Below are 25,259 nucleotides of genomic sequence, written 5' to 3' on the forward strand. Positions count from 1 at the left end.
AACACAAAGTAATTGATGGAATCTTGTAACTAAGTACTTCTAATACCTTAAGATATAAATACAGCATTCTTTGTTAACAAGCTTATTTTTCTGTAAATAAAGTAAAATACATGATTTATGAGTGTAATTGCTCATTTTAAATTGGTTCAGTTTCCTCTGAACATACAGTTAAGTTTATAAGGCCAAAATTATACTTTAGTGACTGCCTTGTAATAAATTATGTGCTATAGTTTGAAAATCAATTATTTTAAACTCCCTCAATACATACTCTATTTTTCTTCTGTGTTTAAAATTACATATCAGACTTCAAGGATAGAATAAGGAAAAAAACAAACAAACAAGAATAGGAAAGGAGACATTTAAAAGATAACTTTTTAGCGAGCTATCAAAAATAGAGAAATATATATACACGTGTGTGTGTGTGTGTGTGTATATTTTTTTTATCCTCACCCGAGGACATTTTTGCATTTATCTTCAGATAGAGCGGGAGGGAGAAAGGGAAGAAGAGAGAGAGAGAAACATCGATGTGAGACAGACACATCGAGTGGCTGCCACCCATACAACCCCAGTTGTGGCTAGGGACAAACTGCAACTGAGGTATATGCCCTTAGCGGGAACTGAACCGGGGACTTTCTGGTCCGCGGGCTGAAGCTCTAACCGCTGAGCCAAACTGGCCAGGGCAAAAAATAGAGAAATATTTAAAAATATTGTGTCTTGCTTACTTTAATAGGTAGAATTTACTGTAAATGTTCAATAATTTTATGGTTGTTGACAAATTATGAAAAGTTATAATTAGTTTTAAAAATAAATTCAAATACTTGGATTGAGGTATTTTCAACAAGTTTTTGTCACAGTAGAGAAGTTTTAGTTTGAAATCAGTAAACTTGATAAACATTTTGTTTTTATATTCTAGGTCTCTCCTGATCTTTGTAATATTGAGGCTCTCCTACTAAGTAGATGCTTAGTTAGGCTTCATTTTGATATCTCTCCTGTCCCTATAGTAAACCATCCAAGACTCCTGTGCCCTTTAAAATCTTTTATAATATCAGCAACTTTTAATTATGTGGAAGTCCTAATATACATTTAAAGTCTTGAGTCTTCTCTCTCATTGTCAGGAATCTTTTTAACAAATCTTGTTCCTATAAGACATAGGTTTACTCAAGTGCAAGAGTATTGGACTCCTAAAAGAGGGTATACTTTTACTATCCTTAATCACTCTAACTGGTTATTGGTTATTGGAAAGAGTTCTTATTAGAACTGCCATTAACAGCACTGAAAAGTAGAATGTTTGACTGTGGCAAAATAACAATTAAGGAAAAATAGGGAGAAAAAGTGGAGGGGTACTCTTAGCTTCTTAAGGTTTCCTGAAGTCTGTGATTCATAATAATAATATATATGAAATAAGTCTTTATATCTTATGGCCATTTGAATAAGATACGCTAATTTGAATAATATAGTTGACTATTTTTTTTTTAAGGATCTTGTACTACAAATAGTTTATAATAAAAACTAACCACAAGGAAGACAGAAAAAAAAATTTAAATACATTTGGTATAACTAAGTTATACATTGAGATTTTTTTATTTAAGAGAATATTGTATTTGCTAATTAAAGTTAAACTATTTTTACATAAGGTTAGTTAAGATCTATTAAGGGATCAGATTCACATAAATGATGGAAAAGTAATTTAATGGGCACTTTAAGATGATAGTGAGATCATTGCCAAATTTTTCATTTTCATCTTTTTTATGTAATATACATTTTATATAATTTTCTTAAAAATATTGAATTATTGGTGCTAAGTGTTACCATATTCCTCACAAGAGTAAAAGTATTGGTGAATTACTTGAATAGTTAGAGCATATACCTTTTTTTTAATGTTCTAATTAAATACTGTATAATAAAATGTAAAGTTCGAGTATCACCTTGAGAAGTTTATTTTTCTTTTTTTCTTGTTTGACTTTTTATTTTACGTGTTTTTATTGGGTCATATAGCATCTAGTAGAAAGAAAATTGACCTGGTAATCAGGAGACCTCTGTTCTGTTTCTGGTTCTGCCACTGAACTTGTTTTGTGACCTTGGGTAAGTCACTTGAACTCTATGTATCTCGGTTATTCTCTATAATAAATTAAGGATTAGGTTAAGAAGAATTTTGAATGTTTTGAATCCATATAACATGAAAAATATTACTGCTGTGCCATTATAAAGTAATCCAAGATACAGGAAAATACTAGGTAGAGAAACTTCATTTATTTGTTGTTATGTTTTCTGGAAAAAATAAAAAAAGTTTTCTTAGAGATGAAATATGTATAAGCAGTCTTTAAAATCTAATTTATACCAATTTTATTTTAACATGAGGAAACTGTTTTAGTGGTATGATAAATATTTCTGTAGGGAGATTTTGCATAGAAGAAATAATGCAAAATATGGTAAAATTCAGCTAACCTATGATAATAATATATCTCTGATTTTTCTATCTTTTCTTTGAGAGATGGGTGTACTGGGGATGGAAAAGAAAACATGGCATATATCATTTCTATATGAGTACATTTCAGGAGGACAGTACTGTTATACTGGTCAATCCTATCAGAGTCTGATTTGTACTATAATTATGATGAGATTTAATGTCTCATTTTGAATAAGTTCAAGATGTACTTGTATAATAATCAAAATTACATAGTTAAGTTTTAAAATGTGTCATATTTTTTCGGTTCTCTATAATTCATACTAGGATTTCTCTTTTTTCTCAGAAAAAAATTTGGGGCATGTTTGTTCTTTTTTCCTAGAGGAAAGTTTTTATTTTCTCACTATTTAGGAAAAAAAGATGTTTGTTATAGGAAAGTACTCTAAAGAGTTATAATTCCAGTATATCAATTTTCCAAGTGTTGTTTGAAACAATATGGTTTTCTATGTCATTCAAAAACTATGATACAACTATTGCAGAAGTTAATGTGGTGTTTTCATTTAGGAATTTTGTGGTACCTGATTTAAAGCTAAGTAGGTAATTAAAATAGGAGATTTTTTTTTTTTTTTTTATATTGTGTTTCTGTGTCAATCATACTAATACTAACTTACTAATATCTTTGGAAGACATTTTTTTTGAATGTTGAATTTAGCAAACATTTCCTGCTTTCAATCACTGTATGAAATGTCGTTTGCACTTCTCTACTGCCAGTGGGGAAAGAGTGGTTCCAAAATGTGTGCCCTGTCTCTTACAGTAGATGTTGGATTTGGATGGGCAGATTTGATTAGAAACATCAATGATTTGTTATGTGGTGTCTATAAGAACTTTCTTAATGAATAAGCATTATAAAGGAATCCATCAAAGAAAATTTGCCTAAATTGAAGGTTGATTTTAATTTTTAATATTTAAATAAAGCCATATATTTTAGCTACTATTTCTATAATGATTTTATTATATTTGTTACTCTCAGTAGTATTTTTATGGTAATATTTTCCTGTACTGAAATAATTTAGTGAAATACTGACCTGGTGGCCATACTTTATTTTCATGTGTGCACTGATCTATTTGGGAAATTTAAAAAGCATAAAATCTGTTGGAACTATTTTTATTGCTCTATTTGAAGATGTTGCAATTAAACTGTATTCTTTAAATGATCATTAAAAATCCTAAAAGCATTTTCGCTGATCTTAAATGGACTCAGTAATGCCTTAAACAACATGGTCATACAAATAACATGGCTTTTTTTAATGGTATCTTCCTTCAGTATCAGTGTTCAGGATTGGCTGTCCACAAATAATTATAACCCTTTCAATCCTCTCTTTTTTCTACACTAACTTTATTTTTCTGATTCTGCTAACCCATAGTAACTTAACCAATTCACCATCAGTTCTTCCTTTTTTTTTTTTTTTTTTAATATGGTGTGTGTTTGATTATATCTTCCCTACCATTATGCACAGGATTCTTTCTCAAAATGATTTGGGACTCTTTCCTTCAGTGTCACCCTTTACCTTTTGAGTACATCCACTCACACCCATCTCCTTTGTCTATGTCTGTCCTTTATACGATGCGATCACAGAAGAAGTGGACTCCACCAGGAGAAGACATGCAGGTCTGTCTCTTCTACTGCTTTTCTCTGTTCTTTTTTTATTTAGCTAACTTGTCTTAGATTTTTTTTTTACTATTTTTATTTATTTAATTTTTCATTCTCCTCTAATATAAAAAGATGTTAAATCTTGCAGATATTTTCATCTTAGGTAGTTGTATAGTCAACATTTAGCAACAACTGCTCCAGTTAGGTGGATGAAAATAAAGTGATTAACTTTTGTGTAATATATCTATATTTTTCCCATAACTGGGTACAAATATATATATATATATATATATATATATATATATATATATACACACACACACACACACACACACACACACACACAGCTAGATTATATTAAATTAATTATAGTTTGTTCTTCAACTTATTTTAGACTTAAAACTTATGTTCAAGTTTTTTTACATAGTAACAAAAGTATTTTATTTCTATTGTGAGTTCAGTAATATGCTGGACTGTGGAAAATACGAAAGACCTAATACATACCCTAAACAAGTTATCAGTATCACTGAGAAGTTAAAATATATGGGTAACATGTTATATTTGTGTGCCAATATAGATGACTCTAACAAAGCTATAAAGTCAAATAAAATTCATTTTAACTAGTTGGCCAGAAAGGCTTCATGGAAGAAGTAACACTTGAACTAAAACTTGAACATTCATTCAACACTCATTTATTAAGAATATGCTGTGTAGTACTGTTCTAGATGCTGGAAATAACAGAACACAATATAGCCCACTATCCTTGTGAGGTTTCCTAGTGTGAGTCTAACAAGTAAACAATAATATTACAGGTACAATGAGAAATATATATATATAAAATAGAGTGGAATCACAGAGTGTGGTCATTTCCACCTAAAAAGGGTAGATATTCGTTCAAGAAAGACTTCATAGAAGAGATGACCCTTGAGTTGAATGTTAAAAACTAGAAAGATGTTGGGCTCGTATAGAGAGCATTTCAGGTAGAGGAAACAATATAGGCAAAATGATTCAAATAAGTTTAGAAAAGTAGACAAGGAGGGTTTCGGAAAGTGATGTAGGTTATTAAAGCGTGTAAAGTAGGGGAGTAACAAGATCAGATATTTCTTTCTGGGAAGATTAGAAGCTATATAAAAAATATACCTGAGGAGCCCTGGTCGGTGTGGCTTAGTGGCTCAGTGGTTAGAGTGTCAGCCCACACACCAGAAGAGTTCGATCCCCAGTCAAGGGCACTTTTCTGGGTTTCAGGTTCCATACCCCATCCCAGTTGGGGAACATCCAGGAGGCAACCAAAAGATGTGTGTGTGTCTCTCTCTCTCCCCCTCCCTCCCACCCTCCCTCCCACTCTGTCTAAAAATCAGTGGAAAAAATCCTAGGTTGATTAACAACAACAACAAAAATGTACCTGAGCAATATAAGCAGAAAGATCATTTATGAGGATAATGTGTCAATCAGTTAAGAGATGATAATGGGCTGAATTAAAGTATCAATAGAGGCAGTTGGTACATGATAAGTTATTTAAAGATGTAGAATATATAAAGCTTGTTACAGATTAAATATTATCAATGCAGGCAAAGGAGGAATAAGAAAAATCTCAGGTTACTGAAATGTTTGGATAGATTTTATCAAGATGGAGAATATACATTTTAGGGGAAAAACAAAAGTTTGATTGGTAGTTACAAAATAGTCAAAGTAAAGTACAGCATAGGAAATATAGTGAATAATATTGTGATGGCTACATACGATACCAGGTGGGTACTGGATGGAACTATCAAGGGAACACTTTGTAAAGTAAACAGTTGTCTAACCACTATGCTGTACACTGAAGCTAATACAAAATAATATTGAATATAAACTGTAATTGGGATAAACAAATAAATAAAAAATAAATAAATAAAATTTAAAAAGAGTGCAGTTTGGGGATGAGTTGAGTTTCCTATAGAAAATTCAGGTATAAATATCTAATAGAGGTGATTGGATGTATAGGCCTGAATTCAGGAAGAAAGTCTGGACTAGAAACATAGATTAGGGTATCAGCATTTAACTAATTCCATAGGAGTGAATGCAGTTGCCAGAATCATATGAAGAATAAGAAGAATGCCAAGAATCAAAATTCTGGGATCATCAACATTTATTTACATTTAAAGAGTAGATGAAAGAACAAGAGCTAGAAAAGTATGTTGAAAAGAACCATCCAAAGACAGTAAAATATCCAGAAAAGAACAGAATTCAAGGAAGGGAAGTGCTTTGTGAAGGGTCGACTGAACAGAGGAAAATGCCAGAGAAAGACAAAAATGTTAAATAATAAAACAAGTCAATAATGATCTTTGCCTGTTTCATTAAATTTCTGGAGGCTGCTAGTCACATTGAAGAGAAGGTAAGGGGTGTCTAAAAGAAAAGAATAAAGAAAGTGAATGTAGAACAGATTTCCTGATGGCTTGAGGAAATTATAAGAGTATGGAGGATGGGACAGGAAGTTCACCAAAGATGCATAGAATGGTGACAGTTTAAGTGAAAAACTTTAATTTGTGATGGCATTGATTCTCTAAGATTATGTAAATTGGTTCATTAGCACACTTCATATATAATCCTTGGGATCTAAGGTTGGAAGTTTATGGCACTTATAAGAAATAAAAGATGAGGATGTTCATTTTGGCTGGTAAGGAAAGTGGTTAACATGATGTCTAAGATAGATTAGGAAAGATGCTTGTCAATTATGGTGTTGTCCTGTTTAGTATTGTTTAGATTCACAATTTTCCAGGAACTGGGAGAGAAAGGCTTAAATGAAAGAGCAGGAATTTTTAGAGCCACTGAAGGCTAATGGAAGCAAAAGGAGAAGGTTATTTTCAGAGATTGATTTATAAATGTTTAGAATTCTCAAATGTTAGACAATTCCAAATAATGTAAAGATGTGGGGTTTGGTCCTGGGGGTGGGTTTCTGAGATGGGGCATGGCTTACAGTTTGGGAGATCAGGGAAAGCAACACACTTGGGTGCTAGGGTTTTTATACAGGTATTGAAGTCACTGAAGACATAAGGTCGATAGAAACTCTGTGAAGAAAATTGCCTAGGAAGTAGACAATAATAGCAAAGAAGTATAATGGTATGAACATAAGTGAGAAGATTTTACATGAAATTAGAAGTTAGCCATGGCTGGTTTGGCTCAGTGGTTGGAGTGTTGACCTGCGGACCAGAGAGTCCCGGGTTCGTCTCCCGCTAGGGGCACGTACCAAAAAAAATAAATAAAAGAAAAGTTAACATGTAACCAGCAATGCAGACCTGGAAGAATGCTTAAAACCACTTACAGTCTTCTGTATAGTATTCAAGGTATAGGATTTTGAGCAATTTTCTCTCAAAATGTTTCTGAGCGAGATAGTATTCTTGTTGAAGGGTCAACTTTTCATTCAAGTTGTGAGTTGAAATGGACATTCTTTGATGACACTGACCACATATGAGATTTAAGTAAAAGGAATCGGTTTCAGAATCCACACTGGAAAAGATTAGTGTGTCTGTCTCTAAGTAATGTAGGAAGAAAGAGAAAGAAGCTGTGATAGGTATATTGATAGTACAGACTAGAAATGTTTAAGAAAAAAGGATACATGCTAGCAAAAGGAATTTAAGCTAAGCCTGGGGAGAGGGAACTCAACAGGTTGAACAAAGGAATCTTCATGATATGCGTAAAGATAAAGGGAAGGTAGTTGAGGGTGTTTGAAGATTGGAAGAGGAGATTGTAATAGAAGCAACTTTTTTTTTAATCTTCACGCAAGGGTATGTTTTCATTGATTTTAGAGAGATAGAGGAAGGGAGAGAGAGAAACATCTATTCACTGCCTTCTGCACTCCCTCTTTTGGGGATTGAGCTCACAACTCAGGCATGTGCCCTGACCAGGGATTGAACTGGGACCTCTCAGTCCATGTGATGACATTCAATCCACTGAGCCACAGTGGCCAGGCTGTCAGCAATTATTTCTTAGTAATCTCTTACATAAATTATTATTATATTATAATGCCAATTATTATATTAATTATTACATTATGATTATAGTTGTTTCTGTGCTACATAAAAGTTTTCTAAAATATGTAAAAATGTTACCTTTTCAGATTGGTCCATTTGTCTGCCAGGTACTAATGTTAGTTTGAAAAGCTTAACAATTCAAGTTGAATAGATTTCAAATACTTCTTAGTAAAAATATAATGAGAAATAAGTAACATATACTTTGTGTTGTAATTATAATGCCTTTAAAATATTTTTAATGTTTAAAGAATTTTTTCAGTTTTTATGAAACATAATTGACATTGTATTAGTTTAAGGTGTACAACATAATGATTTGATTACATATATATTGTGAAATGATTACCACAATAAGTTTAGTTAACATCCTATAATTCTTAATAAAATTATTACTTCAGTTTCTGTTAGGGTAAGCTAAGGTAAATTTTTCAAAGCTAGTGAAAGTACATTATTCTTTTAAGAATAAAAACAGTTTCTCTTTTTTGTTTTATTTCTCTGATTATTCTGAATATTGACTATTGACTTGTATTGCCTCAAACTTGCACTTGAATTCTTATCATATTTGCTTGGCATATATGCCATATTTTGAGTCCTATGTGTCACTTGACTTTTTGTTCTACTTCTGTTATGTCCTAAAAGGAAAGGAGAAGTACCATTCATTTTAGGGGAAATTTAACATGTGTATATATGTACACATATAAATGCACAAATAAGCTGTTACTGAAATTTCCCAATATCTTTCAAATATTGGTTTATTATCAACCTTATCATTACACATTCTACCCATTTTACAGATCTTCTTAGGAAATGTAAATCTCAGTTCATAAGGAGGTATGGGATGTTAACTCTGTTCAGTACTGTGGTAGATAGCTTAGATGTTACAAGAGACATGGTACTTAGAAGAATTTTTTATATACATTTAATATTAATATTTTAAGTGATATTATACTATTTTAAAGAAAGAAGTCTCAAATAAAATATGTGTATGTTCATGTATATAAAAACCTTTCACATCTTATAAAAAAGCTCCTATTGGTAAAGTGAAACACTGAAGCTTAGTTTTCTAAGACTACATACTCAAATATAAGAGGAGAGTGGAGAATGTTCTTGGAACTTGAAATAGTAGCAATATCTTGAGCATGTCTTCTTTGTGTGGGTGGTGTGGAGGAAATTGGAAAGATTGCTAGGAGTCGAGAGACTTAGTCTTGGCCCTAGTGCTGCCACATTGTTTTAAAATTCTTTGTGAATATAAAATTTCAGTTCCATTGGAAGATGCATCCTGAATTTAAGATGTTACTGCTAAATTCTCAAAATAGTATTCATGCACTGTGAACACTGTGACATTCAGTATTATCCAGGCCTGTTGTCCACCTTAACTTTCTTTCATAAAATTTTCAGCTAATGGAGAAATTATTTCTTTCTGTAAGGAATGTTAGCTTGAGAAGCAGTATTAGAGCACACACTCTGGAAGTGGACTACCTGATCAGTCCAGGTTTTTGCTGTGAGAAAGCTAGTTGCTGTGCCTCTCATTTCTCATCTGTAAAAATGGTTACAATAATACTGTTACCCAAAAGGTTATTGTACAGATGAAACTAGTTAATATATAATATGTAAAGCACCTAAAAACAGTGTCTGGTATGTAGTAAGCACTATGTAAGTGAAGGTATTATTATTATTATTATTTGTTAATCCTCACCGGAAGATATTTTTTCCATTGATTTTTAGAAGAGTGAGGGCAGGGGGACAGAGAAACATCCCTGTGAGAGAAACACATTGACTGGTTGACTCCCGCACAATGGGATTGAACCTGCAACCCAGGCACATGCCTTTGACCTGGAATCTAACCCTTGACCTTTGTTGTGGGGACTGACGCTCTAACTACTGAGCCACACTGGGCAGGGCAGTGAAGGCATTATTTTCTAAAATACATTAAAAATTTGTTTTATTTTGGTTTAGCTGTATTAAAGCCTGTGCATTTGATGTGTAGGCATACTTTCTATGATATAGAATTAATTTTTTATGTTATATGCTTTACAAATATTTTGTACTAGTTTTTGGCTACCGGTTTAGAGATAGCTGTGCTAGGAACCTGTGTATCTGGACTGCAGCACCTGTACTATTGATCTTTACCATTCTGAAGCAACAGAGCTGGGTAGAAACAGTAAGAACATTGAAATCAGATAGGTCTGAATTCTAATCCAGGTCTGTCACCCACTGGGGATGTGACTTTGGGCTGCTTACATATTACTTCCTGTTGAGCAAAGTAAACTCCAGTTATTTAAGATGTTAGTTATGTTTTAATGAAAGTCTAAAAGAGCTTTTCTGTGAAAAGAGAAAGCCTACCAAAGAGTAAAAGCAATGAAAACAATGTAAAAAGAGATTTAACTATAAAATATAAAAATTGGCATAAATAAATTATAAGTCAAATAACAAATTGGGAAACGTGCAACAACTCAGTATTCAGAGCCTTAACTCCTGACTCAGTTTGACAAATAAAGTATATATTCTACAAAAGTCTAATAAAAAAATGGGTAAACATATGTACAAATATTTCATTAAATAAGAAATTCAGCCGTGGCCAGTTTGGCACAGCAGTTACAGCGTCAGCCTGTGGACCGGAGAGTCCTAAGGGCACATACCTTGGTTGCAGTTTGTCCCAGACCCTGGTTGGGGTCGTGTGGGTGGCAATCAGTCGATGTGTCTCACATCGATGTTTCTCTCTCTCTCTTCCTCCCTCTCTCCTTCTCGCTCTATCTGAAGATGAATGCAAAAGTGTCCTCTGGTGGGATAAAAAAAAAAAAAAAAAATTCAGTGGTGAGTAAATATATTAAAATTTTTATTTTAGTAATAACTGATTAAGTGAGTTTTGCTAAAATGAAGTAATATTTTTACCTATTTAAAAAACATTTTAATGCTGGTGAGAGTGTAGTAAAAAAGTGGCAGCATAATTTAATATAATTTTTTTTTCTTTTTTTTGGTATGTGCCCCTAGCGGGTACCAAACCCAGGACTCTCTGGTCTGCAGGCCGATGCTAAACCAGCCAGGGCAATTAAATATAATTTTTAAAAACAAATTTTTAATATCAATCAAGAGCCTTAAAAATAGTCACAGACTTTTTTCCTAATGGAAATAGAGATTCAGATAAAAATATATGTATAAAGTTTCACTAAAGTATTATTTGTAACAAATAAAAGGATGCTACCATGAATGTTAAATAATGGGGGAATGCCTAAATAAATTGATACACATGCAGCCATATTATTGAATAATTTTATTGATATGCAAATTGAAAATTTACATGCAAATTTATTTCTATAATTTTTGTAGTTTGGAAAAAAAATTGAAAGTAATAACATCTGTAAAGAACTATTACAAGTTTTATCCAGATGAGATAATAAAAAAATGGTAACTCTTAATTACTACTAAAACAATCATAGCAAAAGGTTATTTTAACAGGCAGATATATTGATTTAGTTCTTATGATTTATGCTTGTTTTTAGCAAAATCATGGGTTTTGCAATAGGGTTTTGAATTTAAATTTAATATATCAATGATTTATAAACAGTGAATTACTAAGGAGTTCAGGTAATCTACCCATCTCTAGAATTGTTTAAAAAATAGAGAAAAAATAATTTTAATGGTAGAGCTGAGTATTGGACTATACTTATTAACCAGTTTAGTTATTTATTGGTAGCACCAGAAACAACACAAAGTACTTACTTCTAGATACTTTAAAAAAATAATTATGCTTCATTTGAAGAACAAACAAGTTATACTTTATTTTCTATTGCCTTATAAGGAAGTTTGTTGGTGAGCAGTCAAGTATGAGATTCGAAGGCCTGTGTGACCTGAAGTATTCTTAATGTCTTCAAGCTTCAGTTTATTCATTGGTAAAAGAGAATTGATCATTTTTGTGTATTTACTTTCAATCAACAGATGAATAAACAAATGACCTGCCAAGATAAAAAATTTCTATTTCAAGAGTAAGCGAATAAATGCTTAAAAAGGAAAACAAACGAAAAAACTGTGAGACACCACTTTTCTCACATAGGACTCAAAGGTTGTTTTAAAGATTAGAGAAGTTTTTCATAAAGTGTCTGGCAGGTGACCAACATGGTAGTTCTAACATGTTATGAATTATTCAAACTATTCAAATTCTTTCTCTTAAGATATTTCTAACACACACACAGCTCAGAATTATAGTAAATTACAGGTTTAATGTGTAAATAATGAAAATGAGTCTTTATTAATTAAGATGAGAATAAAAATCGAAACCAGAGACTATTAAAATATCTTTATAAAATACCCAAATAATCTGTTTGGCTATGCTAAACTAAAGTCATTCTTTAGGTATCACAATAGCATATTAAACTCATATATGACATGATTGGCTCTTATAAAGGGGCGGTTTTTCCAGAAATTCTTAAAACAGTGACATAAAATTATTTTACATCCTAAAACTTCATTTGTTCAAGAAATGTCTACTGCCAGGTCTTATTCTAGGTGCTAGGGAAATAACAATGACAAAGACAGACAATGCACTTCTCATCATAAAAAATTACATTAGGAAAAGAAATAGTCACTAAGCAAGATAATTTTAGGTAGTTATAAGTGCTATTAAAATTCCTTACGTAACCTAGTATGACTTGGGTAGGGACAGAGTAATTTAAATGGAGTAATCTAATACATTTTTACAAGAGATGATATTTTGACTAAACCAGAAGAATAAGAAGAAACCAGCTATGCAAAGGACTATAAAGATCAATGAACAGAAAATAAAGTAAGGGCATTAATGTTCAGAAGAGGAGAATAAATTTTGCTATAAAGTTTTTTTCCTTGAAAAGTCATTTAAGTGATGATGACAGATAAGAATTTTAACTATTTAAGATTTGTAGTGGCCCTGGCCAAGTAGTTCGGTTGCTTAGAGCATCATTCAATACACCAAGTTTGTGGGTTTGATCTGGGCAGAACACATGCAAGAATCAACCAATGAATGCATAAATTGATGTCTCCGTCTCTCCCCCCCGCCCTTTCTTCTCTCTAAAATCAGTTTTAAAAAAAGATTTATAGAGAGATGAATGAGTAAAGTGTAGCTCTGGATGCTAATTAAGTTATGATAAAAGTACATTTTTTAAATCTTTTGACTCTAAGGAAAGGGTACATATATAAAAAGTTAAGAAAAGGGTACATATTTAAAAAGTCATTAGTAATAAAGTTATTTTAGTGAGTATTAACATGTACAAATACTAACTATTCATTAGAACTTGATAAAAACAAGTTATAAGTGTTTTTGGATCACATTCTCTTTTCTCAAAGCTTTATACTGTTGTGTCTATAAAGTAAACATTGTGATATAAACAAGTTGTAATGAAAAATAAATGAGTTTCATGTGAAAGAGGGTAAGTTTGCATAAGTAATTCTACTTTGGAGATAATTTTCGAGAGAATTTAAGTTAGGTTATAATTTAACTAAGGAGAAGGACATTACTTGACATATAATTGTTTCTTTTTATCAGCCTGTATAAGGCTTCAGGGGATGACGTGCAGAATGTGAGCATAGGATGAGGAATGGAACTAATGGTGTGAAAGTTAGAGTTTAATGGTAAGCAAAACATTAATAAGTAAAAGGAATTGGAATGATTAATTATGTGATATAACTTATGGAGAAAATGCAGTAATAGGTGATAAGTTCATGCAGAATCTGAAGGAGGTTGATAGGCTAATTCAGAGTAAAGGAGTGAGAATCAGAAGGAATCTCTAGATTAAAGATTTGAAAACAACTATAATATAGTCTAAGTTTAGGTTCATAGGGAAATAAGTTGAAGCATTACCAAAAGAAAAGAAAAAAAAAAGAGGAGATGCAATTAGAAAAGAAAAAGAAAGAAATGTTAAAAGGAAGGACATTGAAAAAAGAGAAAGATTTAAAGGAGAGTTGAGTGGTGTGTGCATTTGTGTGTGGTATGTATGTATGTGTGTCTGTGAGAGACAAGAGTCATTTCATGAATAAATATTTCAGATTATAAATTTTGGAGGACAGACTAATCTTAGCCATGTACTAGTTACATGACCTTGAACAAATTTTCTAATAAGAAGTAATTGAGAAAATAAGTCCTATCACATACAATTTGGCTGATTAAGTGACATAATCACAATACATACATATAAAGCTCTTAGCACAATTTAGGGTTGACAGTTCCCAAAACAGCCAAGGCAAAGCAGTTAACAAAGAAATATATTCTGAATATCTTGGATATTCACTGATGATAACTAAAGGAAGAAGAACAGATATGAGAAGTCATCTTAAATTGTTTTGGACAAGCTTAGTTTAGGTAACTGCTTACTTAATGGTGGGGTAACTGTTTGATGGGGTAACTATTTGGGGATGACTAGGAAACAACTAGAAATGAATCTTAAGCTTACAGGAAAGGTAGACACTTAAATTCCGTCTAAATGAACAGAAATATTTAATGAGCTGTTTCTGTTAGTGAAACATTAGAATGCATTCCTTTGAATTCTGAGGAAGTGTTAATAGTATATGATATTAGTTACTCTGTAGTCATTCTTGTACTCGTGGCCAATAACAATCATAATTAGTATCTTTGGAGAAAGAAATACAGGTAATATTCACACATAAATACTATTTAAAACCCATATATCATTTCCTTCCCTAACTGTAAATAATTATCCCCAACTTAATGGTGATCCTAATTTAATGAAAAATTTTAGTATCATTTTGTACAATATTTATTTAGCCCACGTGGATAAAATTATATAATAGAAATTTAAGTGTACTTCTTTCCTTTCAATCACGCTATTGCTACATAAAGCAAACTTTGACAAGTTTTAAATGATAACACAAGGAGTATTCTCTTTTATATAAGATTATAATATATACCAAAAAAAATTATATGGGTCTTTTCCAGCATAAACCTTATCTCAGGTTTTATATGATGGATATTTTTATTTTTTATGATTTTTAAACAACTTTGTCAACATTTCTAAGTACATTTAAATTTCTAAATGAACATAAATGTAAAGATACATTTAAATGTTTTTATTATGATTCTTTCAGACCTTACATGCAACTTCTGAATGAGAAAATTTCAGTGTGTTCACTGAATTTAGACATCAAAAACAGACATACTCTCTTTCCTTAGATCACTAACTAGATCACTCCCAGTAACTTATATCCTAAAGTAGTTTGAATATCAGTTTGTTTTGATTCTAGTGAAAGTAGTCTATGAAATTTGTTTATAGCATCTCCTTTGAAGTAAAGAATATGGCAGGGAGTTCATAGAGAAACAGCAGACAGATACAAAGAGTAACAGGTAAGCTAAATATCTGAAATATGTTGTTAAGGTTTAGAACATAATTCAAAAGACCTTAGCTCATAACTATGAGCCTCAAGGTAGTGGAACTAATTTGAAAGTTTCTAGAGCTTTTATGTTTCATTTAATTTCATGTTTCACTTAAGCACATGTTAAATTTAGTTTTCCTACATTCCTGGAAGCAAAGAAAGATAATTTATAAGCAAACACATTATAAACAAAATCAAATTATATTTTCTTGCATTCCAAATATGTCAGTTTCTAATGATCACAGTTAAAAAAAAATCCTCAAAATTGATTTGGAAATAAGTATTCCTCAAAAGTTGTGTACCTTAATTGCATAGCTAAGATTCAGTTTGTTTATACTTTAAAAGAAAATATTTATGAAAAGAGAGAGGGAGAACTCATGGACATGGACAAGAGTGTGGTGATTGCGGGTAGGGGTAGAGGTGGAAGAGGGCACAGAAGGGATATATGGTGATGAAAAAATTAAATTAATATATAAAATAAAATGCTTCTGTTTGCCCCAGAACTAATATGGGTATAATTTATCATTTTTTGAAAACTTATTTTCACACTTTTTCACAATTTAACTTGTTCCAATATTTGTTGTTCTCTGCATTACATCTGTTTTTAACAAATAATTTAGCTAACAACATGTACTGTTTATGAATTTCTAGTATATAATAAATTTTTAATATAAAATATCAAAAAATTCATTATAGGCAAGTGATTGTGAAGAAATAATTTTAAAGTAACTTAAAAATTATGTTGCTTAGTTTCTTAAGTTCCACCTGAAAATTATCAATGTGGAAAATCTTATAACATGCCAGATCTCTTTTTGTACTTAAGATAAATTAAGTAACAAGTGATTGCCCATTTGCATTTTAAAAATTATTTAACATTTCTTTTCAAAGCATTTTTATCAAATTATAACAAAAATATAAGGTTTTCAAACTGGGTAATTTATCATATTTCACATAAACATTATATTTTGTGATTTTTATAACAATTTTTGAATAAGGTATTGTGGATATTTTATAAACTCTATCTTAACTCAAATAAAAAAACACACAATAGTATTTATACTTAACTTCTAATAACCAGTGATAAATGCTAACACTTTAATGTATAAATCTTAAATTTTTTTCATTCCATTTCTTTATCTTTGGTATAGGTTATGTGCAAATATATTTTATGAATAGTTTTAAAATAATGGTTTATAAATGATAGTACTATACCTACAATTTAATCTGTTTTATAATTATTATTTGCAATTCCTTTATTTTATGTAATTTTCATATGTACACCATACTCATCATTTTTCATAGATGCATAGTATTCTATGCGAACACATGTACACCATACTCATCATTTTTCACGGATGCATAGTATTCTGTAGGTATACCATAAATGTAGTTAAATAATCCCCCCATTGTTGGACATTTAGAATTTCTTTTTCCAGGCCTTCATGATTATCAAGCATTGTGCAAGGGATGTACTTGTTATGTACATCTCTGCACGTTGATTTATTTATTTAGGAAAGATTCTGGTGAGTAGAATTTCATGTTCAAAAATATAACCACTGTAGCCCTGGCCGGTTTGGCTCAGCGGTTAGAGCGTTGGCCTGCAGTCCAGAGAGACCTGGGTTTGGTTCCCGCTAGGTACATATACTTTGGTTGCAGTTTGTCCCCGGCCCTGGTTAGGTCGTGTGAGTGGCAGCCACTCGATGTGTCCCTTTCACATTGATGTTTCTCTCTCTCTCTCTCCCTCCCACTCTATCTGAATAAAAAAAATGGAAAAATGTCCTCAGATGAGGATAAAATAAAAAATGTGACCACTGTAAAAGTTTTTTGACACACAGTACCAAATATGTTGTATTTTAAAGTAGTTTGGTACTTGGGAAAACATGCACATAAATAACCATTAATTTTTTTGTCAAAAGCTAGTATATCACTGTCAATCTGAAAAATTATTTTTTTCAGTTATTAGATATTGAAAGAACAGTTAAAATATTACATAAAATCAAAGACAATATTTTCTTTATTAATTGCACTGCCTTTGAAAATGAAATAACACAACAAAATATTAGATTCATACTTATTTAATGAGTCATTTCAACAATTTCTATTCTTATTTCTCTGACAATTGGAAGATATCAATAGGTTGTTTTTATAGTCTATTCTTCTGATCTAGAAAATAAACACAAATAGCCATGCTTTCTCCTGTGTAATTGTCACTCTAATTGAGCAAATAGCAGCATATACTGACTATACATTTTTCTTTATTGCATTTAATTTGGTACTTACCTAAATGGTGAATACATGAATTTGGTCTTTTAACTTTGTTAATTAGGAATATGTTATTTCTGTCAATCTCATTATTATCAGGTTTTGTTTTGTGCCTTTTCCATATTGTTTGTATTTTCTTACAAGAAAAGTTTGTAAAGTAAGATTCAATAAAATAGTTACCAAATGTAATTTTTTCCTCTCAGTGGTTTGGCAAAAATAGTTAATTTTTAAAATATGTTTCTACTATTTAAGTAATATACTTTTGTAGCTTTTTGTTGGAAATTCTTCACTGTTAATTAAAACTTAATATTGCACTAATACCTTTAATACTTAAATTTAACTGGAAAACAAATTTAACATGTACCTTTTAAAAATTAAGTTTTATAAATCTAATTATGTAATGCTAATGTTTATTGATCATTTTACAAGTACTTCAGATATATATATATATATATATTTTTTTTTTTTATCCTCACCCGAGGACATATTTTCATTTTTTGTTCAGATAGAGGGGGAGGGAAAGAGAGGAAGAGGGAGAGAGAGAAACATCAACGTGAAAGGGACACATTGAGTGGCTGCCTCCCGCACGACCCAACCAGGTCCAGGAACAAACTGCAACCGAGGTACGTGCCCTTAGCGGGAACCGAACCTGGGTCTCTCTGGACCGCAGGCCAATGCTCTAACTGCTGAGCCAAACAGGCCAGGGTGATATATTATTTTTTAAATATAATAATACAAATTTTTTTTATACCTCAGATTGTTTAGAGACACACCTTAATTTTTCTAAAAACATAAAGAAAAAGGAATTACAGATATGATTATTTTCATCAGAAACTCTCATGATAAATTTTTTTTTATCTCAATTAAAGGAAGACCTTTTCTTTAAGCTGAAGTCAAATATTTACATAAACATAGAGAGGGATGGGTTAAAGAGGAGGGAGGATGTTTAAAGATTATTAAATTAGCTGTGAAAATCTGGGGTACTAACTGATGTAGTTTCTGCACTTCAGTAAGATAAATAATCTTAGACTTCCATGATGTCTGTAATTATAGATTAACTCATATTTTTCTGAATTTTGGAGTTCTTTCTTAGAGTTTTGGTGTTTGGCTTAAGAGATTTTTCCCTTAAGATCACATTTGAGCATTTTATTAAAGATCATATTCTGATCACTATGCCTTGGCTTCATTGTGAATTACATCGCTGCAAATCTGTATCCTCACTTCAAAGAAGTTTGGGGTATAAAGCTGCTTTGGGACCCCAAAAGCTGTGTGTGTGTGTGTGTGTTTAAATCTGAATGATAGGATATTGAACAAAAACCTGCCTCTTAAACTATTTCACTTATCTTTCTTCAATATAAGTACAGCATTGGATATCCGAATTGAAAGTTTTTGAAATTGCGTATTTCATCCCCATCCAGTGAACAGCTCTTCTACTTGCAATGATTTCTCTTTTTGTTTTTCATTTCTTGGGGAAAGAAAAAAGAAGACTGAGTTTGGTTGAAACAAAAATAATGTTATTGAAATATTATTTCTAGGTTATTTTCATTACAAAAAAGGACCAACAGAGAAAAAATAACTTGCTGGTGAATAAGTTTTTATGATGGATCTCTTTATCACTAGGATACTTTCTTCTCCAAACATATTAATGTTTGTGGAGTCTTTTCTTTATCAGAATAGGTTGATAAAATGTAGAAAAGGAGCGGAACGGAAAACTTCATATGAGCCAAAAAGACATGTTGGGTTACTCTATAAGGATTAGCTTTGTAGGACAATTTTAAATTGAAAATATTATTTACCCATCTTTGTTGACTATATATTCACTAAGGTAGTGGTCCCTTGAGATTTCATTAGTTAAGGCACTAACAGTATTTTTCCATTTAGGGACCTTTTGTAGATGATGATTGAGTCTGGAGTTGAGAGACATGTTTGAGATTGGAATTTAATTGATAACACATTTAAATGGTTCAGATGCAAACTCTATTTGCATCTGTTTGCTTGGAGCAAATACAGATTAATGTCTTTCTTATAATCCCCACTTATCTGTTAAATATAAATGGTGTTCTGAAAGAGAATCATAAAAACCAGATTCTACAAAATCTCTAAACCATTACTAAGCAATATTAAACCAATATACTTTAACGCAGGGGTTGAGAAACTGTGGCCCACAGACTGAATCCAGCCCACTGTTTTGTAAATAAGGTTTAATTAGAGTACAGCCACATTCATTTGTATATGCATTGTCTGTCACTACCTTAATGTTGCAATGGCAGAGTTTTGGCAGAAGCCATGTGGTCTGCAAAGCCTAGGATATTTACTGTTAGGCTCTTTACAGAAAAAAATTTTCAGCTCCTTCCATCATATATCCCATAGTACTTAGTAATCAGAAAGAATCTAAGGTAGCTTCATAAAAGGCTGATGTCCAGAAAAATACTCTAAATATTAGAAAAAACATATATATGCATGTATGTATATGGATCTATATGTATGTGTATGTATATAAAATGTATTAAAACTTTTGTCGATTGGTGTTATTCATATTTAAAATGAAATTTTTTTAAAGAAACTTCCCAAACTCTCAATTTAGCTAATACTCTTTCAGTATACATGTTTTTTGATGCCAGGATGGCTTTTTTGGTTTCCTTGTTCTTGGATAAAATAAACATGTTTACCTGAGAGTATCTCTTGAGGTATAAACAATTTCAAACGTGTATTTGAATCAACTAATTGATCTGATAATTGACTATATTTCATATTGATATCTTGGAGGCATTTGATTGATTTTATGTATCATGCAATTGATATTAACATAATATGTATATTCCTATTTTAGAATTTGACTCAATCAATTAATCAAATTGTTATTAAAAGGAACTGATTGCCTCACTTTACTGAATAGTTGACTTAAATTTGCGGTTTTACATAGAGGTCATATAATGTAAAGTCTGTACATTATTTTACTCACAATTTGCTTACTCCTCCTTGAACCCTTTTTCCATCTTTATATTATTTAATTAATTTATTTCTACTTAAAATTTGTTACTATTAATAATGATCGGATATATGGGGTTTTGTTTTGTTTTTTTTTTGAGAATATTAAAATACCTGTCTTTAAACAGGCACATTCTTATCCAAATGTCTTTATTGCAGTTTAAAGTTATGCTCTCAAGCAAGGGTTATGTATGTGTATGTTTACATCCCACCTACACGCAGTGCTTGACAACATTTTATTATAGATACCCACTTGGGTCTACATGACAACATTTTATTATAGATACCAACTTGGATCTACTAAGCTATGGTTATTTTTTCCCAGTTTGAAGATTTGTAGTATACTATTGAGATTTTATTTTTATTTGAGAAATAGAATTTCCCTATAAATTTGAATAAAAATCATAAATATACTTTTAAAGCACTATTTTATGTTTGCTAAGATTTGCTAACAGAATTTAGTTCTTGTTCTAACCAAACTTTTTAAAGACCCTCTTAATATCTATAACTGATGTGTTTTGAGGTAGCACCAATTAACAGAGAGCATTAATCTCATTTTTAATAGGCTTACCATCTCGCTCTTTCACCTCCTAACATTTTTTTTTCCTTAAATGACTTCAGTAATACACTGTACCTTTACTGGCTTGATATCTTCTGAGTAGTATCATTCTAAGTGCCTCTTTCTTGATCCTAATTCTAGAAATTTCAAAATAGCTTCAAGTTTAAAATAGCTTGATAACTGTGTCCACATATATGTCAGGGCAACCTTTTTTAATACATGGGCTAATTTTATGAAATAGTTTCTAAATGCAATTGTAAAATTGTATTTGAAACCAATTAAACTCACAACTTTTCTCCAATAAATAACTCAGGTCTTGATGCATTACAAGCCAAAGTTTTTATAATAATACTCTTGTCAAATTTATGTGTTGTCAGATATATGCTCCTTGACCTGCATGTACCAGAAAGTGTTTTCTATCTAGTATAGATTTGTTGTCTTTTGTTTAAATTCATTTACCTTTTATTCAGATTAAAATTATTTTACATATTTAATAATCATGCTTTTATTTGCCAAATTGCATACTTTAAATATATCTAAAAATAATACATTTAAACTGTATGTACTACCTTGAATGAAAGTAATATATCAGCCTAGCATTTCTTCTTTTATACATCCTGTAAGTAGGGCTCACAAATAAGAACTGAACATTAATTTTATGGGTTTTTTTCTACTCGATAGGTGCTATGGATATAGAGGAGAGAAATCGCCAAATGAAAATTAACAAATACAAACAGGTAGCCGGATCAGATCCCAGACTGGAACAAGATTACCATTCGAAGGCAAGATATTTTTCTTTTTAAAAGTTGTAAAATAATCAGTTAATCATATGAAACCATTAGATTCTCTTAAACAGCTGAATGCAGATCAGTCAGATACGAACATATAATGCAATGACCCCATGATATTATTAAATGCTCAAATTTATAATGTATTTGTACATCAACTTTTAGGTATGGAATGTGGCTTATTTAAAAAATAATTATATAATATAAGGGATTAAATAAATGAAACTCATAAATGATCTGAAAAACAAGTCTTTTAGAATTTTCAATTTATAAAACCTATAAAGGCTGTAAGACTCTCAAAATGTTTAAGAACTATTATCTTATTATGGTTTTCCAACACATAGAATTTTTTTATTTTATAATATTTTAACTGAATCTGATTTATTAATGAGGTATTAAAACAAAACACATACATACTCATGAGGTGTTGTAAGGAGTCCACAACATTTTTTAGCAAAAATATTTTCAAACTACTTTTTGGGAATAAGTTGAGGTTATGGGATTTACCAAGGTAGGAAAAAAAGTATTATTTCATTTCTCTTGCTCTTCATTGCCTTTACACTTTAGAAACATTTTAAGGTTCATGATATTATTCATGGCCAAAGTCATGGAAAAACTTTTCTCTAACATACCTATTTAATATTTAAAAAGGAATGAAAATCACAAACCTTACTCATAACAGTTATTATGTTCTCTATGACTTAGTAACTTAATCATTGCAAAAGTGTAATATTTGTGGTCTATTTATCTGTGTGTTAGAGATAAGCAGTTTGGATTTTTATATATTTAGGTATATTTTATACTAACCTACTAAACCTTCAGTTTCTCTCCATTGTACTCCATTCTTTGGTAAAGTCAAGATTTAAGGGAACATAGCTGGCTATGTTGGATATGCATACATGACAGGTAGCACAGGTTCTAGACTCTCCACTCTATAACCTAGAGGAGGCAGAGATTCTTACATCAGCATCATCTTCCAAACCACCAGTCTCTTCTCCAAATACTGAATACTAACATAGTGAATGTAGGATTGTTCATCCCAAAATCCTGGTGTACTGGGAATGGCACAGGCCTAAGCTAAGAGAGGTACATTTAAGACAAGCATAGCCTTGCCTTTACTCACCAGGTTCTAAACTAGAAATGTTTCTCTAAAATACAAATAAGAATAACTTCAAATATGTTTGGTGAATTTCACAGAAATAGTTTTGTAATGATATAATATTTCTGATACACCCCTAACCTTTTGAACTTGGTATCATAAATGATAGCTATGCTTTCCCAGGTCTTTTTTTTATATTTTGCTCTGGGCTATATAGATAGAACTGATTTTATGTGGCCTCTGTGATGCTCTACTCTCTCATTTATTCATTTTATGTAGTCCAAAGACCAAGGCAGGGAGTCCTAATAAAATAGAATATTAAAACTTTTGTAAGCATGTATTCAGATAACACAAATTTATTTTATTTGCTTATATATATCCCACTATACTTCAGGAAGGAATGTAGATAATTTTTGAAAAAATACATATAATACTCTCAATATTGTCAAAGATGAAATGAGTATCGAGGTAAAATGAATTCCAGAATAAAAAGGTAAAGTTTGTGAGCAAAATGCATCACGTGATATCCTATATACCTGTATGTGGGGTATATACTTTGACCATGAGCTTCCTAACAAGCAGCAAAGGCAGAATGAGAAACTGGGTCTGTTGCATGATTAACATAGCTCATGCAAAACAAACAAGTTCCTTAGAAACAATGGCTGTGATTCGTCCTGTGAATACATGACTGGAATTTCTTACAGGAGGATTGACTAAAGAATACTATAGATATGACAGAATATTTTTCAGAAAAACTAATTTGATTCCATTTCAATTCATAAATAGATGAATGCTTGAGGCTTTAAACGTTTATAATTTTAACACTATTTTAGTTGAGAAAAATTTTAAGTCTTGGCAAGGGACTAATTATACTAAGCAATATAATTTCCTAAACATTCTCTATGGCATTGGTTTTCAAATGGTTTTCCAGTAGCATCATCACCTAAGAATTATTAGAATGTCATTCTCTGGCCCCCTCCAGGACTACTTAAGCAAAACTCTGGGGTGATGTTCCTGTAGTTTAACAAGCCTGCCAGGTGATTTTAATGTTGACCAAGGTTAAAGAACTATTGCTCTAAGGCAGCGGTTCTCAACCTTCCTAATGCCGCTACCCTTTAATACAGTTCCTTATGTTGTGGTGACCCCCAACCATAAAATTATTTTTGTTGCTACTTCATAACTATAGTTTTGCTACTGTTATGTCTTAGGTGACTCCTGTGAAAGGGTTGTTCGACCCCCAAAGGGGTCGCAACCCACAGGTTGAGAACTGCTGGTCTAAGGTGAGCTGCTTGTAAAATTCCCTTCGCTGTAACTGAACGAGTTGACTTCCACTATTAAGGTTTTAGCTAGAAGCCAGTGATGAATGATACCATTAAAAAAAATGGAGTCCTGGCCAATTTGGCTCAGCGGTTGAGCATAGGCCTGTGGACCAGAGAGTCCTGGGTTCGGTTCCCGCTAGGGGCATGTACCACACACACACACACACACACACACATAATAATAAAATCAATCAATCAATCAATCAATCAATAAAATGGAGACTGTTTTGAAACCTTGATAGGCCTTTCACAGTTTCTAACAAATCCTCTCACCTGACTATCAGATACTTATCATTCTGTTTAGTGCTGAAATTATGCTTTCAGCTTAACCAAAAATGTAGTTAACTCGTAAGTTACAACTTTTTAAAAGGGCCCAAAACACAACTCTATTTTGTTCCACTACAAATTATTTCCTGATGTGGAACTATTTTTGCTGAGTCCTCTATCTCCCCATCATTCCTACCTTGATCTTCCTCTCTTATAGATCAAAGAAAATATTATAGAACTTCTTCATCAATCAAGGGCATATATAGATGTAGTTACTATTAATTTCCATACTAACTGTTCCTTAGGTTAAAGTTTTCAATTGGTTTCTTCTCTTTTTAATTTGGAATATTTAGCTTACATAGCCATTCTTTTCTTCCTTCTTTTGATAACAAGTGCCAATTAAAAGCTTGCTGTTGAGCTATGTACTTTAATACATTAGATCTAATTCTTGAAAAAATCATTTAACAGATGAGGGAACAAAGATATAGAAAATTTATGTAATCTATCCAAATTTACATAGCCACTAAGTCATGGAAAGTATTATTTATAGTTAAATTTG

The 25,259-nt window shown here is 31.5% G+C and overlaps 1 protein-coding gene across 14 annotated transcripts in view; it reads left to right on the forward strand.

The window, feature by feature from the left end:
- RIMS2 (regulating synaptic membrane exocytosis 2) overlaps positions 1-25,259 on the forward strand; it is a 513,935-nt gene that overhangs the window by 346,082 nt on the left and 142,594 nt on the right. For 9 of the 14 annotated variants that reach the window (XM_036264303.1, XM_036264293.1, XM_036264304.1 and 6 more), the window contains 2 exons: positions 4,041-4,073; positions 21,909-22,009. In XM_036264303.1, the coding sequence (XP_036120196.1) occupies positions 4,041-4,073; positions 21,909-22,009 (134 nt within the window). Of the gene's footprint in view, positions 1-4,040; positions 4,074-13,611; positions 13,664-21,908; positions 22,010-25,259 lie in introns of those variants that run through there. The other 5 variants (XM_036264305.1, XM_036264292.1, XM_036264298.1 and 2 more) reach the window with 3 other exon arrangements.

Source organism: Molossus molossus, unplaced genomic scaffold (genome assembly GCF_014108415.1).
Source record: "Molossus molossus isolate mMolMol1 unplaced genomic scaffold, mMolMol1.p scaffold_m16_p_16, whole genome shotgun sequence".
NCBI lineage: Eukaryota > Metazoa > Chordata > Mammalia > Chiroptera > Molossidae > Molossus > Molossus molossus.